The sequence below is a fragment of the Podarcis pityusensis genome (genome assembly GCF_964106645.2).
Source record: "Podarcis pityusensis genome assembly, chromosome: 1".
Taxonomy (NCBI): domain Eukaryota; kingdom Metazoa; phylum Chordata; class Lepidosauria; order Squamata; family Lacertidae; genus Podarcis; species Podarcis pityusensis.
Window position 1 is genome coordinate 108,087,197 of NC_138028.1, and position 18,144 is coordinate 108,105,340.

The 18,144-nt window shown below is 40.4% G+C and overlaps 2 protein-coding genes across 5 annotated transcripts in view; both read right to left on the bottom strand.

Moving 5' to 3' along the window:
- PLA2R1 (phospholipase A2 receptor 1) overlaps positions 1 to 6,937 on the bottom strand; it is a 71,168-nt gene extending 64,231 nt beyond the window's left edge. The window contains exons 1-3 of one of the 3 annotated variants that reach the window (XM_081005658.1): positions 6,096 to 6,935; positions 3,109 to 3,492; positions 1,275 to 1,448 (exon numbers count right to left, since the gene is read on the bottom strand). In XM_081005658.1, coding sequence (XP_080861784.1) covers positions 1,275 to 1,448; positions 3,109 to 3,492; positions 6,096 to 6,216 — 679 coding nt within the window. In that variant the 5' untranslated portion in view covers positions 6,217 to 6,935. Of the gene's footprint in view, positions 1 to 1,274; positions 1,449 to 3,108; positions 3,493 to 6,095 lie in introns of all 3 variants that reach the window. The other 2 variants (XM_081005657.1, XM_081005659.1) reach the window with 2 other exon arrangements.
- A 5,615-nt stretch (positions 6,938 to 12,552) lies between these two features.
- ITGB6 (integrin subunit beta 6) overlaps positions 12,553 to 18,144 on the bottom strand; it is a 67,538-nt gene continuing 61,946 nt past the window's right edge. For both annotated transcript variants that reach the window (XM_081006727.1, XM_081006728.1), the window contains 3 exons: positions 16,762 to 16,881; positions 15,636 to 15,802; positions 12,553 to 14,150 (listed from right to left, as the gene is read on the bottom strand). In XM_081006727.1, coding sequence (XP_080862853.1) covers positions 14,052 to 14,150; positions 15,636 to 15,802; positions 16,762 to 16,881 — 386 coding nt within the window. In that variant the 3' untranslated portion in view covers positions 12,553 to 14,051. The remainder of the gene's footprint in view (positions 14,151 to 15,635; positions 15,803 to 16,761; positions 16,882 to 18,144) is intronic.

Genomic DNA, 18,144 nt, shown 5'->3' on the forward strand with positions numbered 1-18,144 from the left:
TTTAACAATTAAGGAAACAGTGACTTGAATTGGTGAGCAGCATCTAATGAAACATTTACTTCCCCATCTTTACTTTCTCACTGTCCATTTATTGGTCTGATCTCCACTGACCAATAGACACATAAATAGAGTTAGTAGACAGAGGTGCATATTAAGTAACATTTCTTTTGTTTAGAAGTGAATTGCTACATCATGTGGCAACTGCAGCTCTGGACAATTAAACCCTCAGATTAGTAAGAACTGCAACAATAAATAAATTGATAAAAATTGCAAGTACTGTAGCAGGGGACACTGTTGAAAGGCAACATTTGTTTTCCTAGGGCATTTATATCCGAGGTGCACTTCAAAGCTTCTTCACTTCTTAAAAATCCTCCCCTTTCTTCTATCTTCTAGATTAAGACAGGAAAGAGACAGGATTCCTGCTGTATTTGCACATAAGGAAAACATGCTTTGTTCTTTAAAAACAACAAGTGGGAATTCCTTTTTAAAAGTTGTATCTTTCTTGCTAGGTGGTTATGGGGCTGCTAAATACTTAACCTAAGATGTAAGGAATCGCTCTTATGATTGCATATTGATGGAACTGGCTGAGGAAATAACAAATCTCATACAAAGATAACAACAACTTCTCTCCATGATGTCAGGAAGACTTTAATGAATTATTGGGGAGAGGAAGAGGAATAGAATCTGATCTGATGGAGTCAAAAGTTTATATTTTCATGTAGAATTATGGAAAACGTTTAATGAAATGAGCATGTAGTGTTGCATCGGAAGTCCATCTCCCTTGCTATGATAACAATTGAAAATATTGTATCAGCAAAAGGAAAAAGTACACATTGACACTTGAAAATCTTACTGATTTCAGTGGGGGAAGTGTGCACTTTTGTTTTCTTCCAGTGAAATCAATGGGATGTGCAAGTGTTTAACTTTGGCTGGATCATGTGTGAATGTTGTTCTTGCAAGCATAGTGTACTCCAATACTTTCTTTGAAAGTGGCCAACTAGAGAGAGGGAGAGAAAGAAAGCAGATGAATGCTGGCGAAATTTCTCACTTGGTTTTATGATAGTACAAGGCAGCTTTTACTAACCTGGTGCCCTTCAGTTGTTCATCCTAGCCAACAAAGCCATTGGTCATGAATAATAGGAACTGGAGTCCAAAAAGATCTGGAAGGCACCAAGTTGGCAATCCCTGCTATAAGGTATGGGACATACTGAATGTAGCATGTAAGATGTGACTATCTTGTTATTCATTAACTGTTGAAGAACACAAGCACATACCAGAATTTGGGCAAAGTCCCCATTTTTCATCTTGCTCATACTGACTTGTTGTGGCACACCAGGGATAGTCATCTTCTCTGGAATCTCTGATGCACTCATAGTGCCATTGATTGTTGTATTTAAATGGAAAAACACAAGGCGAGCCATGGGAATTTCCCAACAGGGTATATGTCTCTGCATGAAATAAAATACTTAGGATAAATCACTTAGAAAAAAATATATATAGAAAGCAATAGGAAACCCTCTAATTTGTACTCCCCCAAATCTGGTATCACAACGGTCCTTTGATTTGGAATAGTAATCACACTTACATGAAAGGAAGTTCCTTTGAAATCAGTAGTACTTCAGAATAAATGCATTTGGGATTAGGATCGAATGTCAATAATGCAAGATTTTCAACACCAAGGCTGTGAGTTACTGTAACTATATTTGTTTTTCCATGCTTCTTGATACTATAATGTAGTAGAATAGCAGAAGTGACAATGAACTGCTTCAAAAATGCATCCATTTACAATCAACAAAGATTTTCAACTGCTGTCATTATTTTAGTTTCATGGTTTTTAATTTTTAACAGTAGCAAGACAAAATTGCAGAACAATTATTATGTACATGCCATGGACAAAGAATGCCGGAGTTAGCTTACTAAACCAGGACATCCACTCATATTTTTATTTGGTAGCAGTAGACTTGGCCTTTTAAAACGCATTACTACAACCATCATAGGATAATTAAGGATTAGAAATTACTCCACAAGCCATCAAATCCAAATGATGCCCTTGTGTCAGGATGTCATATACAGTACTTATACCAGTGTAAATTCATACAGCCTCCAAATTTAATGTATTTTAACATTAAAAAATAAGGGCCATATATTTGCGTTGTTTCCCTATCAAATTTATACTTCTCCCCTCCGCCCTCAAACTTTTGGTATGGATTATGTCTTGATAGTAACAACTTGATTTGCAACAGAACATAGGAGGCAGCCTTACACAGACTCAGACCATAAGTACTGTCTACACTGATCAGCAGTACCTCTCTAAGGTTTCAGACAGGGGTCTAACCCAAGCCCTACCTGGAGAACTGAAGAGCTTATGGACACAAACCAAATGCTCCACCACCGAGCCATGATATTACAGTATTTTTATTTGGCTATTCATCTAGTTATAATGCATTGCAAATAGCTAATGGCTGCACCCCAAGACAAACAGTATATATTTATTGTAAAACTTATATTCACAGGTGGTCTTTCTGCAACATCAGAACACGTGGTGTATATCGAGCACAAAACTGTGCAGATCATTGATTCATAAATAGGTTTGTAATTGTGAATGCAGAATTGCAGGCTTCACACAGGAGCACGACTGGAACAAGTATCACGTAAGCCCAGTAATTGTTGGGCTTAGCCATGTGAAATAGATTGAGAATTAGGAGCATAAGCACATAGAAACTGGTGACTGTGGGAGCGCTTTGAAATTAGCAAGCTAAACAATATTTTTTAGAGCACAGCCACTTTTTTGAACTGAATTAATATTTGAGAAAGGTATCACACTGATAGCCTAGAGAGAGATCGAAGCCCTTTGCGGCAAATCAAACTCATGGCATGCATAACACACAAGAAACAGTCTTTGGAGTGCTTCTCCACATAATGTGGGAATAGTTGGCACAAGCTGTGTTTGCTCGCAAGCCACACACAACAAATGGCTTTCCTTAACCCATGTGACTGGATCCTGTTTCTGTTTGTTTTAGTCACTTGTAAAATGCTGTTTTGGAAAAAAAAAACCTATTACCAGTAATATTAATGGAAGCATGGAAAGAAAGCAAATATTTATTTTACCTTTGAATGCATGTTCACAAAGATCCCCATCAAGAGACAGGAATTGTTTCCATCCATATGTTGAATTTCTTTTTGCCACAACAAATTTGCCACTCTCAAGTGCTAATTTGTACTGCGATGCACCAATCAACCCTTTTCCAAGGCAGCTCCACCACAGTGAGTGCTGAGCTGAATTGCATTCAGCCATGACCAATGGCTGCTCTTGGTTGCTGATATTGAGTCCTAGACAAGTGCTTCGGCCGATGTTGAAAAGATGCTGTTTAGAACCCCATTTCCATAACATGTATTTCGAAAGCTGAGTGCAGTCTTCAAGGATGAGCTTCGATGTCTCAGCTTTAACACATGTGTTGAGGGAATCACTTTGGATAATAAATATCCCTTTTTCTAGAACAAAAAAAACTCCATTTCAGTTCATTACAATGACTGGATTATTATCAATAACAGTGATAAGACATTCACAATGCAATCCAATGAATCTCTACTCAGTAGTAAGCAGCACAGGAGTGCAATGGGTCTTACTCCCAGTTAATTATATATAGATTGAATGAATGCATGAAAATCCTTTACTCATTCAAACTTACAACCAAACTTGCCCAGGAATGGCTTTTCCAAGCCTACTGAGTTTTCAGATAACCTTGGGTTTGAATCCGGTTACCCATTCATTTGAAAATAAAATTAATTAATTTTCCTACAAATTGATAGTCATGGTTATTAATGAATTTATTATTAAGTGCTGCAAAGTAAACTATGTCATACACTTATTACCTCAATATTCCAGGAGGAATGTCCCAACCTCCGAGACTATGTTTTCCCTGGTTCCCAGGTTACCTCTCTGTGGCAAATGGTAGGAGAAGGGACTGCCGCAGGACAAGAATCAGGCTTGTCAATATTTGTACGTTTTGTAGCATTTAAAAACATCTAGGCAAGTGCTCCTGCCAGAGAAGTCACCTCAGAACTATAACTTTAAAATTTAAAACTTTAAAAAAGGTGTTCCAGTTGTTAAAGATGTGTTGGGGAAGTACGCAAGTCCTTACCACTACAATGATACAGGTGCTAGCCAATAGGCACCTATGATTCTTGTGCAACGAGAGCGCACGTATTTGTCAGAACTTGGATGCCCACTAAAGTGAAAGTGTGGCATGTCTTGGCTACGCTGTCCTCCTCTGTCTCAGAACAAGACAAGGAAAATGCTATTTCCTCACAACAGACATTTACCTGAGGGGGAAATATTAGGATTACTAGCTCTCCGTCAGCTAAAAACAGTGCATAAACCAATAATGAAAAGATTGATTAGTGAGGCCCTCTAGTGAATGGCTAAGGGTGCTTCCAGTTGACCTGTTTATTGAACATTTATCCTGTTTTGTTTGCAGGGAGGTTAGGTGACAGAGCATCAAAGCAAGTGCTATCCCACACTTTCCACTGCATTTTTCCTGTCACTTTCCTTATTGCAAAAAGTCTCACCTTTTAAAGAAGCAGGTTTGAAGCACAAGGCCTCCCAATCAATTTTATCAGCACAACCTAACTTTGATAGTATACAATTGGATCCCACCTGAAAACGACATCCGTCTGGAATCACCCATACTATGCATTCCTAAGCTTGCTTATTCTGAAATCAGTTCTATAGAGGATTTCTTCTTATTATTATCCTAACACCTAATGCAAAAATAATCTTCTAAGCAATTTACAAAGGCTAAGAACCACTACACAAGTGTAAAAATCTAAAAGGTAAAGGTAAAGGACCCCTGACAGTTAAGTCGCGAACGACTCTGGGGTTGCGGCGCTCATCTCGCTTTACAGGCTGAGGGAGCTGGTGTTTGTTTGCAGACAGTTTTTCCGGGTCATGTGGCCAGCATGACTAAGCTGCTTCTAGCAAAACTAGAGCAGCACACAGAAAGTAAAAATCTAAACAGCCATAATTAAAATACACAACGTAACAAAACAATTACAACTATACAGCTAATTAAATAGGAGATTCAATGGGGCTTCCTGTCTAGTTAGTAATGCCTCCAGGCTATCACTATTTTGCAGGAGGAAGTCAAACACATATCAGAACTTTGGATTTTTGTGATTAAAGTCAATTAAACACAGCTAATGTGGCGCTGTGGTCTAAACCACTGAGCCTAGGGCTTGCCGATTGGAAGGTTGGCGGTTCAAATCCCTGCGACGGGGTGAGCTCCCGTTGCTCGGTCCCAGCTCCTGCCAACCTAGCAGTTCGAAAGCACTTCAAAAATGGCGTTTCCGCATGCTGCTCTGGTTTCGCCAGAAGCGGCTTAGTCATGCTGGCCACATGACGCGGAAAAACTGTCTGCAGACAAATGTCGTTTCCCTCGGCCAGTAAAGCGAGATGAGCGCCAGTGTCAGGGGTCCTTTACCTTTACCTTTTTAAAACACAGCAAACCCACTTAAAAAGACAGAGAACTTTTTGCGTTTAGGGAAGTGATGTGGGGAAATGCATTGAGAAGTGTGGGTTTAACGAATGATTAGCGGGGCAGGTGCTTCGGTCACCCCACAAACAAATCGGACTTAATGCTCACTGGAAACTAGATATACAGTACTCTAATCATCAGTGCACAAACAAGTCAGGATGAATGAATGTTGCTTGGAGGAGCCCTAAGGCTGTTTAGGACTGCAGGCCAACAGCGCAACCCTAGCCATCCCTACTCAGAAGTAAGCCCTGTCGAATTCAGTGGGTTTACTCCTAGACTGGGCTGCAGTGCAACCCAAGTTATTTGGAGTGACAGTGCCACTTAAGCACGATGCCAAGCGTGCAGCGGCCCCCCTGGACTGGAAGATTAACGCCGGGGGAACTTGACGGCTGACTCACTGTGATAATAGCTGGAAGGGAATCAAAGGGGGGAGAGAGAGAGAGAAAGAGAGAGAGAGAGAGAGGAGACGCGCAGAAAAGAGCCACCGCTTTCCATTCAGCGCCGTCCAAGGCAACTGCACTCTCCCAACAAAACCCCGGCCGCTCTGTCCAGCTGACTTACTCCAAAAGTAGGGCACTTGGTCGCGCGTCAAAGCGCCGAGCTCCTCTTCAGCCAAGCTGGAGCGAACTATCAGCACGGAGCAAGCCCAGACGAGCTGCAGCAGGGACTTGGCACGGGACATTTCCGCCGCGCTTTAAGAGAGGGGAAAACCTTCCCGCGGAGTTGGCAGGAGGAGGACAGCCCCCGTCCGGGAGAGCATGAATGGGGAGCGAGGGGAGGGAGAGCAGCTGCTTCTGTGGGGGTGAGCTGAGCAAGGCGGGAGGCGCTTCCCGCCCTTTCCGCCCGAGGGAGAAAAAACGCCGCAATTTCTTCTCTCTCGTTGCTGCAAGTTCCTCCCTCCCCTCCTGAGGGCAGGCGGATGTCAAGGAACCAGGCCGTGACCACGGCAGAAAGAAACAGGCAGGCCCTGCGGGGCGCTAAATAAATAAGCCACCTTTACGTTGGCAGAAGTAGCTAGAAAAATGGGGGACAGGCCACTCTGGTTGGCGGTGTTTTCCAGACGACGTGCTCCTCCTGGTTGGGTTGTGGGGAGGGACGCTTGCGCGCCGCAGTTCATTGCGGCTTTGGCGCTGCTGGCGCGCGCAAGAGTTTGGCATGCAAGTAGCAACGGGAGTTTGCTGAACCCACAGCGGGCTGGGGACGTGATGGAACGTAGGCTCAGCAGCTTGTCATTTGCAAAGCTAGCCCAGGAAGCAAGAGACAAGCATCTGAGCAAGAATCCTGCCCCACAACCATCTCCGGCGAAATTCCAGCTCCATAGGCGGAGATTGCTGCGTAAACAAAGGGCAACTTTCTTTGGCTCTTCTTATACAGCTTTAGTATCACTGGCGCCAACTAGTGACATTAACTAGGAACCCGCTCCTACTTTAAAAGCTACCAGATCACATGTATTCCTGGTGCCACATTCAGGGGCCGTTTTATTTATTTATTTGGCAGATTTATAGATTCCTCATTTCAAGGCGGATAATTGTGTTTCCTAGAAACGTGGGAAGCTGCCGTATAACCGGCCCATGTCATGGCTCTTCCTATCCAAGTCTCTGGCTAGTGGTACTTTGTATAGTTTGTAGCAGAATCGTAACAAAATTAAATCCTATCGAATTCCATGGGGCTTACTGTCAAGACAAGCCTCTAGGATTGCAGCCAGGTAAATTGCTAGGTGGCACTGGACTTAGTAACTAGGTGGAGTCAGGAGTTTCCATCTACTGTTCTCGATTACTGATGTGCACTTCCAGATTTGATGGGCGCTTCCAGATTTGTATTTTTTGGGTGGGATTCAACCGCATCCCTGAACATTGGTCATTTTTAAAATAAAAAAAAATTATTAAAGATTTTCATGAAATACAAAAGAACATGCAATCTCACTTTTTTCTGTTCAGATTGTATAGTCTTTTGGTTACATTCAGTGTAGGCCATGTTGACTGATGGGAACTGGAGTCCTATAAACCTGGAGGTCTCTTGTCATGGGTGGCTTTCACTTATTATTATTTATAAATTTATATACTAATGGCATTATAAGCAAGTTTCTGCAAATAACTTTCCCAAATATATTAATGTTTATATATACATCTCAGTATTAGTAAATTAAAACTGCAGCACTAATAAACATGTATAGGTTTGGGCTGTAAAGTGGTAAAGGTAAAGGTAAAGGGACCTCTGACCATTAAGTCCAGTTGCAGACGACTCTGGGGTTGTGGTGCTCATCTTGCTTTACTGGCCGAGGGAGCCGGTGTTTGTCCATAGACAGTTTCCGGGTCATGTGGCCAGCATGACTAAGCCACTTCTGGCAAACCAGAGCAGTGTGGTAAAGGTAAAGTTAAAGGGACCCCTGACCATTCGGTCCAGTAGTGACCGACTCTGGGGTTGGTGCGCTCATCTCGCTTTATTGGCCGAGGGAGCTGGCATACAGCTTCCGGGTCATGTGGCCAGCATGACTAAGCTGCTTCTGGTGAATTTGAGCAGCGCATGGAAACGTTGTTTACCTTCCCGCTGGAGCGGTACCTATTTATCTACTTGCACTTTGACGTTCTTTCGAACTGCTAGGTTGGCAGGAGCAGGGACCGAGCAACAGGAGCTTACCCCGTCATGGGGATTTGAACCACTGACCTTCTGATCGGCAAGTCCTAGGCTCTGTGGTTTAACCCAAAGCAACCCTAAGCTGCTGTGCAAATACATATAGATGAAGCTCTTGGTTTTTTATGGGTCTTCCAGGCAAGAAGGACTACAATTAACCCCTTGCTTCTTTCATATGCTCCTTCCATTCTCTCTCTCACCTACTCACACAGACAGATAACTGAGACTGACCTTAACTGTTGACATATGGTTGACTCTGATGGTTGGAAGGTTGGGCATGCATAAGGTTATAGAACATGTAGCAAGTGGACTGCCATGCTAGTCTGGTTCCTCTACAGATGCCAGATTTACAGAACAACCCAGACCATGTCATTGATTTCAGTGAAGCTTTCTCACAGATAAGTGGGGTTAGACTTGCAGCGTGGAACAACCACTGACAGTAGGGTTTGAGACACATTTACACTGACTTTAACAGGGCTTACTGTACATGGATGAATGGGCAGCAAGGTGTAAGTGGATTATTCAACGGTTAGGGAAATTACAGGAAATTACTGCTTCTATGTTTAGTCCAAATGATATCTGAGAGCTACCCAGAATTGATTATTGGAAAGCAAAAATTATAAAAGATGTGTATTAGCATTTCTCACAGGTATGCTTAGGATCACAGCCAGGCAGCCCTAAATGTTTTGTGCCACAACAGTTAAAGCACATTCATTACTTGGCAGGTTGTGCAGGGATAGATTTAATTTGATTCACATACCAGACCCATCTGCTTCCACTGATCATTGCAGCTAAGAAAAGAAGGGTATTTCACCCTCACCCCAGCAAAATGGACCACATTGTTGGAAAGGAAACTGCATATATTTGCTGACCACAAGTCACCGTGAAGAACTAGTTCTAGTCCATAGATATCATTTTTTAAAAAGGCAACATTCTGAAAAGTAGTGTTCTAAATAATAGAACAAATTAATAATAATAATAATAATAATAATAATAATAATAATAATTTTATTTATATCCCGCCCTTCCCAGCCAAAGCCGGACTCAGAGTTCTAGATACAACTTGCATAGCACAGCAGGAGCTTTCTGTGTTCATAATAATTGATTACTATCAATGTCATTTGACCAGTGGGGTCTCATAAAAAGAAAGATATAATAAACACAATACACAGAAGTGCTTGGAATTCCAACAAGGAAAACCACAAAACTAAAAATAGACTTTTGCCTAAGGGAGCTTGCTACAATTTAGAGGTTACATCTGTGGAGACAGAAGCAACCAAATCCCTACTCTGAGACATCTAAAATGCCAGGTTTTAGAAGCCCACCCAGAACCTTTTGAACTTTCCATAAAGCTTTGTGAGAGCTGCATCCAGCAACCAGAGGTGGATTTAGGGCAGTGTGAGTGTTGCACTGGGCATGCAAAGCCTAATAAGCACTTGCCCAGCTTCTGGAAGGTGGTGTGGGGGTTCGGATAGAGTCCTCCTGCCTCCTTTTCAAAGCCGGCCAAGTGCTTACCTGTGTAACTCTTGCAGTAAAATATTTTAAAGTGATTTTTTTAAAGAGAGAGGGAGGGAGGGTGGGAGAAGATTGTTGTGGGAGGAAATAAGAGAGCCAGCCAAAGTTGCAACTTTTAAAACCAGGAACTTTGAGCCTCTGGAAAACTTTCTTGACAGCCTTCTCCAATGGGAAAAGCCTTTGATTTGCTTGTCAACCTTAAGGCTTCAGCTCTTACAAAAAAAGAAGTTTTTAATCCCTCCTTCAGTGCTAAAGGAGTGCCATAGTTAAAGCTTGCTGCTAGGCTTGCAGCTCAATGGAACGTGCTAAAAGAAGGACCAGGGATTCCCATGACAAGTGCTTGAACAACACATATAAGCCAGTAGTGAGGCTGTGTGGTCACTGTGTGGGGTTGGGCGATGGAACTTCCCCTCCCCCTCTTTCCTCCCCAGTGCACCTCTCCCAAATCTGCAGCAGAGATTTGGGGGGACTCCCAGAGTAGGGTTTGTTTTTTTGGGGGGGGGGGAGTTGAGGAAGGAGCGGGAGAGGAGATGAGAGAGTTGTTCCACTTGTGCATTGACTCTGTGGGAAACAACCCAGTGACAATATCCAATGTTAGGCCTTATCAAAGTAGACCTTTTGAATGTGGATTTAATTCTATCAGTTTCAATTGGTTTACTCTAAGTATGATAAACATTGGCTACCACCCTATGTAAGTAATCCAAAACAATGCACATTTTTTCTGACTCTGACTATACTGCGCAATAAAGGAAGACTCCTTGATCCATGTGGGTTATGTTCCATCCTTGCAGATAAAAAAATGTATCTGAGTATGCTTCATAGCTTAGAAGCACACTCCAATACAATTTTTTAAAAAATCTGTAAGGGTGAAACAAACCCACACAGATCAAGGATTCTTCCCTTACTGTTCAGTATAGTCATAGTTAGAAAAAAATCCAAATTTGTGAAAGCTTTTGGCAAGCTTTTGCTTTTTTATTATGCCTGACATGTATAATCATGGTTCTTCTAAAGATCTCTATCCATCTTTGCCAATTGGTGACAAAATGTTAAGACAGTGGAAAGATTTCAAAGTATGGACCATTTTCTGGAAATATAGAAAATGAAGATTTAGAGAGAGGTTGATTGTAGGTAGGTTCTGCTATAAATTACAGACCACGGATAGCCACTATAGAGCTAAATCAATTCCAGCTTTCATACCCCACTGTGAAATATAAGCAGACATTCCCATGGTGTGCTTGAGAAGTATGATAGAGTGGCAATATAGCCCCTGTCAAAGACAGAGAAGGAATGTGCTCTTCATCACAGCAGGATATTAGCAAGAAGGATATATATATATATATATATATATATATATATATATATGAATTTATATTAGGGAAGGAAAATGAGAACCAACAGAGAAAAACCCTGCAATTTCTCCAATATTTTACAACAGTGTAGATGAAAAATAATTATAATGCATATGTCTTCTCTATCCAACAATTACACATAATTGTGTAATAACCTGGAAAAGCAAGTTGACTACAAAAGACTACATTTATTTGAAAGTTCTTCATAAAGCAGATGCAAAAATGAGCAGCAATGCTTGAGTTAGAGCAATGTTTTAGGAAGTTGCAACAACAACATCTATGTCCAGAATTTGACCTGGGGTTATATAGGTATCATTATTGATATTGCCCAAAGTAATCAATAATGTAAGCTCTTGGACAAAATAGGTTGGGGGAAGAAAAGCAAAACAAAAACACTGTAGGAAAGCAAATGGAGGTCTATGGGGATTGCTGGGGATAACTGAACTCTTTAAAGCAATTTGAGAACTTCCAGAACTGGCAGTATTTGTAGAAAACCTAAGCATTGTAAAATAATGCAATCTTCCCTCTTCACAAAATGTTTAAGAAACTTGCATCTGCAAATAAGATGGAGTGACTTTACTTGAAAGGGAGTAGAGGGGTGATTAGTATCTCATATAAACTTTTTAATATTATGCTTATGTGGCAAAAATATCTGGTCTGAACCAGGTAGCCTGAGCTGTGATACTCTATGTGTGATAGGATACCAGAGTATGCACCCAGAAGGGTCATGTAATATGGTTGTCCCTTGTAGAGAACTATATGCCTGAAATCCTGATTTGTGCAATCTTTTTATCCATGTTTGAGGAGAAAGAATAATGCAGACCTGTTTGCCCCATGTACAAGGCTCAACATTGGGCACCTTCAGTATTTGCATTACAGAGTGTATGGGTACATGACCATTCTTCAGTAGAGGTGACGCAAGTCATTTTGATTTATATCTGATTAAGTCAGCGGTTCCAAAACTGTGGTCCATGGACTAGCTTAATTCAGGTGTTCTGTGGTGCAGTTCATGACTAAATGCCACTGACAGACTTGCCTTCTGTGAATCTGTCTAATCCCCATCCTTTTAGACCATTGGCCATCACCACATCCTATGGTGAAGAATCCCTTATATTATGTGTTGTGGAAATTATGTTATGCTTTTCCATGCTTCAGGAAAATCCAGGTGGGCATGTGAATTCAAGTGACGGTGGCAATACACACATGTAATTAAATATATATGTTAGATACTGAATAGGGATCCAAAGCTCTTTCTTGAAAGTCAGTGTGATGTGTGGTGGCCCTGAGATAAACATTGCAAAATTGTGACACCCACCCACCCGAGTTACTTACAAACAGCAGGAATCAGAACCAAATGTTGTGACACATGGCACACACAAATTATAATCTTTATGGGTCATAACCATGCCCAGGATATTTGACTTGTTATAGAATCTGAAAACCTGTGCAAAAGTGCTTGATTAGAACAATTCTGCTTACATATTAACATTTTAAAAAGAAAAGAAAAACTACTTAAAATGTCAAGTTTTAATTTTTTTTTTTAATTTAATGCATGCCATTCACACAATATTTACATATTAAAAAAAACCTCGTAACAAAATGCCCAAGGGAATCCAATGAGTAAAAGGTAGTTTTGGCCTCATTTAAGGTCCAGCCTTGGGTCAAAACTATTTCAGGAAACATAACTGTTCAGACATTTCCAGTGTCTTCACCAAGTACATTCATACTATGAATAACATAGTGAAAGTTTGCTCTGGGAGAAAAAAAATCAAATACCACTTCATGGTAAAACAAAAAAAAGACACCCCGCTTACAAGCCAGCTAAACCCTCCATCTTTTCTCTCACCTTCTAAAATGCAAGAGGCACTCTGCAAAAAGACTTTTTTGTATAACTGCATATACAAAACAACATTTTAAACCAAATGTAAGTTCTATTTTGTGCAATAGGATTTACATCCTAGTAGCAGGACAATCCTATACATATTTATATGCAGTAAGTGAGGCTTCCTTCTGAGTAGAGATCTATAGGATTGCACTGTAAGTCTATTTAAAATTGCAGCCTTAGTTGTGGGGAATTTTATTAGCCAAACACAGAAACCTTTCCTAAGTCTGATTACTTTTAGTACTGGAATCTTTCACCATGTCAGAGCTTTAACGTCCACATCAGAGAAAGAAATTCAACAGGTTTTGAAAGCAGTAGTGTTAAAATCTTGAGTTTATGTCATGTGGCTATTAACAGCATAGGAATCATGCCTCAAAAAAGTGGCAACTAACATCTTCCATGACTATTACTGCTTATGAGTAAAGCTACATTCTGTTTTGTCATTTGGACACAAATGCAATGATTAATGAACATGCAGCATTTTATTGAGATGGCTCACGTGTATTTTTTATAATGATCTGCTTTCTGAAGTGATTTGCAAAGGAATGAACATAGCTGCCATCTTTGTTGAGGTGAGTAGGGAAGTTTCGATATGCACAATCTCTGTGTGTACACCTCAGAACACAGTGCATCCTAAGAGAGGTTTGGTTTCAGGCAGTGACACCAGTTTACTCTTGACAGGTCTCTCCAGCGTCTGGCTATGATGTTTCTTGCTGCTGAGAATAGGTGGGTTTATAGTGCGCATGGGAATTATTATCTTGGAAGATGTTTAGTAGGGCCAGTTCTGGGATGACTTCTAATAGCTGTTTAGTTACTTTGCTTATTTGTTGTAGGACTGTTGTCCAGAAGGGTTGGATTTTGGGACATTCCCGCCACATGTGGAAGTATGTGCCTGTGGAACTGCAGCCTCTTCAGCATTTTGGTTACTTCACATCCAGTTCTGAATTCTGATACAGAAAATGAGTTCTCATAGATCAAATTAAGGTATGACTACGGGTCTTCCAACCATGAAAAGCACATATTCTGTCATCCTAAACTATTGTACCACTATAGCATATTAATAATAAATTTTGAACAAATTTAGTAAATGTAACATTTTTTCAAACTATTCCCCTTCCACCCCCAAAATCATTCAGGGTACTAAAATATATCTGCAGCAGATCCGGGTTGTCTTTCCTTTTGCCTGTATGTAACATTTTTAAATGTTGTTGTTGAGCCTCTGTACAATGGGTTTATTCCCTAGAAAAGAGCGGGAAAATTGTATTCAGTAAACTACTTCATATTTGATTCTGCGCCTTTTTTTTTTTTTTTTTACTGCATTTGGTTTTTTAACAAAAACAGTTAATAAATAGATCTGTACTTAAATCTGATGTTAAATGAAAAATGCAAACAACTAAAGTAAAATATTTTGTATATTTCCCAAGAAATAACTTAGGCAATCGAAGGGTCATGATGATCCTATTTAGTTTCTATTTCTGCAGAAGTATAACAGAAACAAGTTAGTCTATTTCACATAGAATTAGTAGTATACTATATTAGTTGTCCTGTGCTAAAAAATGCAATCTCTAACTAAATTTGTGCTTGTATACAGTATAACAAAGTAACTCCACTGAATGGGATTGTGGTGTCAAGCAATTCATTCCTCCTGCTCTTAATTGCTTGTTCATGGAGCATCAATGATAAAACAAATTACAAGCTCTTCCTATTAATGGCAATTTAATTTGATATTGCTACAAGCATTGTTCTTCCTGGTGGAAAAGGCTTTTCACATGTCATACTTCACTATGTTCTATACGTGCATTGTTCCTTTTACCTCAGAAACCCTATCTAGCTTCTAGCATCACAAGACATAACCTCTCTTATAGATTGTGGGGCTTAGGTAGAGAAAAGCGCAGCATAGGTTGTTGGCTATCCAGTGTGATACTGGGCTTTAAAATTTAATTGTTACCTCAAAGCCAATTAGTAAGATGCACACACTGGAATTCCTTGCATGAGGAGGCCATTAAGCAGGGATAGAGAACCTCCATCAGCCCCAGTCAGCATGGCCAATCGTCAGGGATGGTGAGAGTGCAACAACATCTGGAGGAGTGGAGGAGTGGAGGCAGAGGGGTGGAACACAGATTCTCCATATGAAGCTGCTGGGGTTTGGGGTGAGGGCTGAATCTCCTCAGCCATAATGCCATTGCCACTTGCCCTTAGCAGTTTGGCCAGGGAGAGCCTGCCTCTACACACTCAAGAAATGGGCAGGGAAGTTTGCCAGTAAGCTGCAACACAGAGCTAGAGAAACTGTATGTGCTTCTGTCCCTCTCAGATATGGTGGTACATTTCCATTGGGAAGTAAACCCAGGGGGTGACATTTCATGAGAAGTCAGACATCTACTGGGTTGAAAGCAGCACATGCCTTTGTTGCATGCTGCCTTCTATATAGATGTTAATAAGTTCTGCCTGGGCCAAATTGATCTTCAGATGTGAATACCGGTATATTTACTCCTTACTTTAGATACTTTCAGGAAAGAACTATGATGTTTCCTTGCGTATTCTGAAATATCCTTATTTTAGACATTTCAACAATTTTAATGCCACTATGTTCAGGTATGTCTTAGTGAGTCAGTGGAGTACACTGCAGAACATTCAGTTTTTCTTGAAACACAAAATCTACCCAAAACATGTGGCAGCTGCCATTTCGCAACTGAATAAAGTAAAGAACTATGAAATTTTACGTACTGTTTGCCATTTGGCCTTCGATCTCTCTGCTTCAAAATTAGCAACTTCTTTGCGGTCATGAAATGAAACAAACAGTTTCCATATGCAAAGCAAGACAACCCCAGTGAGGGAGATAGCAATCGAAAGACCCAGCACAATCATTGTAATATTTGGAGGTTGTGGACAGGCTGTAAAAAGAAAGGAAAACCCACATATATGGTTACAAATTAGGCTACACATTTGAAAAGATGCTCTGAGTGGTTTAGTTCTGTATGCTTTTCATGTAAAGACTGGCATCCTAACCCAGATTCCACTGAAACAACAAGGGATGTTATGTATGCTGGCTGCCTCATTCACTTCATTTCATGAGGAAATTCTGCATGCATGAAGGAATGCACATGTGGAGCTCCACCTATCATTCAAATGAATAGGACAAAGTTTGGGAGCATCCACAGTAAATCAGATGATACATAGCTGAAAATAAACTTAGCATTGTCAGCCAGGCTGGTTTCTTTTCCATATTGCTTCTTATCAATGGTTGTGTAAGAAACGAATATCTTAGGTGCACTTTCTTAGCTCATTGAAGAACAGTCTCTCTACAACTTATTGGCTTCAAGACTGAAAACTGGACCTCCTCTTCAGTCAGCTCCCTGTACCCCTGAAAAGCTTCTTTGGTTGGGGGTCAGTGGATTCTCCTGAACACTGCGGAAATGGGCAGTTTTAGGGCACTGTGACTGGTGTGGTGACACTACTACAACAACATGAGAGGTGGGCTGCACTGAATTTTTTTGCGTTGCACAAGGTGCCACTGAAATTTGAGAGCCCCAAGTCTTCCACTGGTGGAATGGAGCATTTCCAGAGAGTGTTACCCAAAATATGGTTGAGCTCCACTTGCACATGATGCAACTGTTCGATTTTGGCCAATTTGCTCTCCACTGCCCCCAACCTCAGCATAGGAAAATGTGAGAGCATTTTCAGGCAGATAGTAGAAAGGATAGGAATGGAAAATGGTAAAAACCCCTTCTGAGAGCGTCCTCCTCCCTGCAGTTCTCAGGATCCAATCCAAATTTCCAGGCCAACTTTTAAAAATATATATACTTGTTAGTAGTGTATGTAAGAAATTATTTACCAAACCCAAGTTGCCTACCTTTTTGATTTATGCTACGAATGGTTGTTTTCCCCTGTTCATCAGCTGCCATTTGAAATGTGATAGCACATTCATTTTCTCCAAGTAACAAACAAGGAACAAATTTATCTTCCATGATATCTGTGGGGGAAAACACTTTTTTTCAGGTCAAAAACCATTCATCATGCAGTAACCATGCAGATTAAAGGATTTATATCACAAGGCTGTTTTCAACAGACACTAAGGAAGGAAGCTAAAATACTTAAAAGAATTTCACACAATACTTCTACCACTAAAAGGGTTCCCCCCTCCCCGTTTTTGTTACACTTTGCACTTAGGTTTCAGTTGAGAAGGTCCAGGTGTTGTCAATCTGCATTGACCATCAAGAGCACCCACCAAGTCTGCTGTAATTTGAAATTCAATGAATTGGAAATACTTCCAAGAGAGATGTCACAGCTATTTAGGGAATATAATAGCCCTGATTATAGTACAAAGTAAATAATATGTTCTCTTTGTTTTTTTGCTACTGGTAGTATGTCTAGACTGTGTTTCAATGCATAGCATGTTCACTTCTCAGAAAAAGAAAGGAAGGATACTGATCCTTTTCAAAGGAGCTGCCACATATTGCTTCCAGAATGTTGTTATAAAGATTAAGGTAAAGTGCATTTTAATAGTGATTAAATTAAAATATTATGAAAAGAACTGAAGCTTTTGGAGAATTCTAATGTTTCTCACTGAAAAATAGATAAAAATGAATCTAAGATTAACCTAAGATTTTCCTATTTGTATTTGCCTCTGTGCATTTAATATGATTCTGCAAAAAATGTTTTCACCTAAATAGGAAAAAGTTTATGCCCCTTCAAGAGCCTAGAAGGCATGGGTTTTGTGTGAAGAACTGTGACTGACCACGAAAAGGAAGAACAATGCAATATGAATCAGTTCACTTTAATGTACCTACAGGTGCTAAATGTCAAGTCTACAATCCACAAACTATTTTCAAAAAAACAGTAATAATGGTCCTCATAGAAGTTCCTCTGAAATCTATAGCCACACCATGTAAAGTACCATATTGGTGTAATTGGCAGAAACAAACAGTTTGCTGAAAGATTCCGCTTGCCCTCCAAACAACCTTATTTATAAGTACTTATTTCATAGTAACTTCCATTGAACTTCAATGGGTTTGCTTCCAAGTAAAATGCATATAATTGCTGTGCATATCTTGACATTGGGGCAGAGGATAGAAGGAGGGAAGGACAAGGCAAAGATAATAAGGTGGGTATAATTGTAACTGAAAACACTACAACTTTGAAAAAGTTGAATGCCCATGTATGACCATTCTCTGGGCCTAAATGAGGCCTAGGTGAAGACAGGCTCTTCCCATACCAATGCAGAAAAATGGCAGGA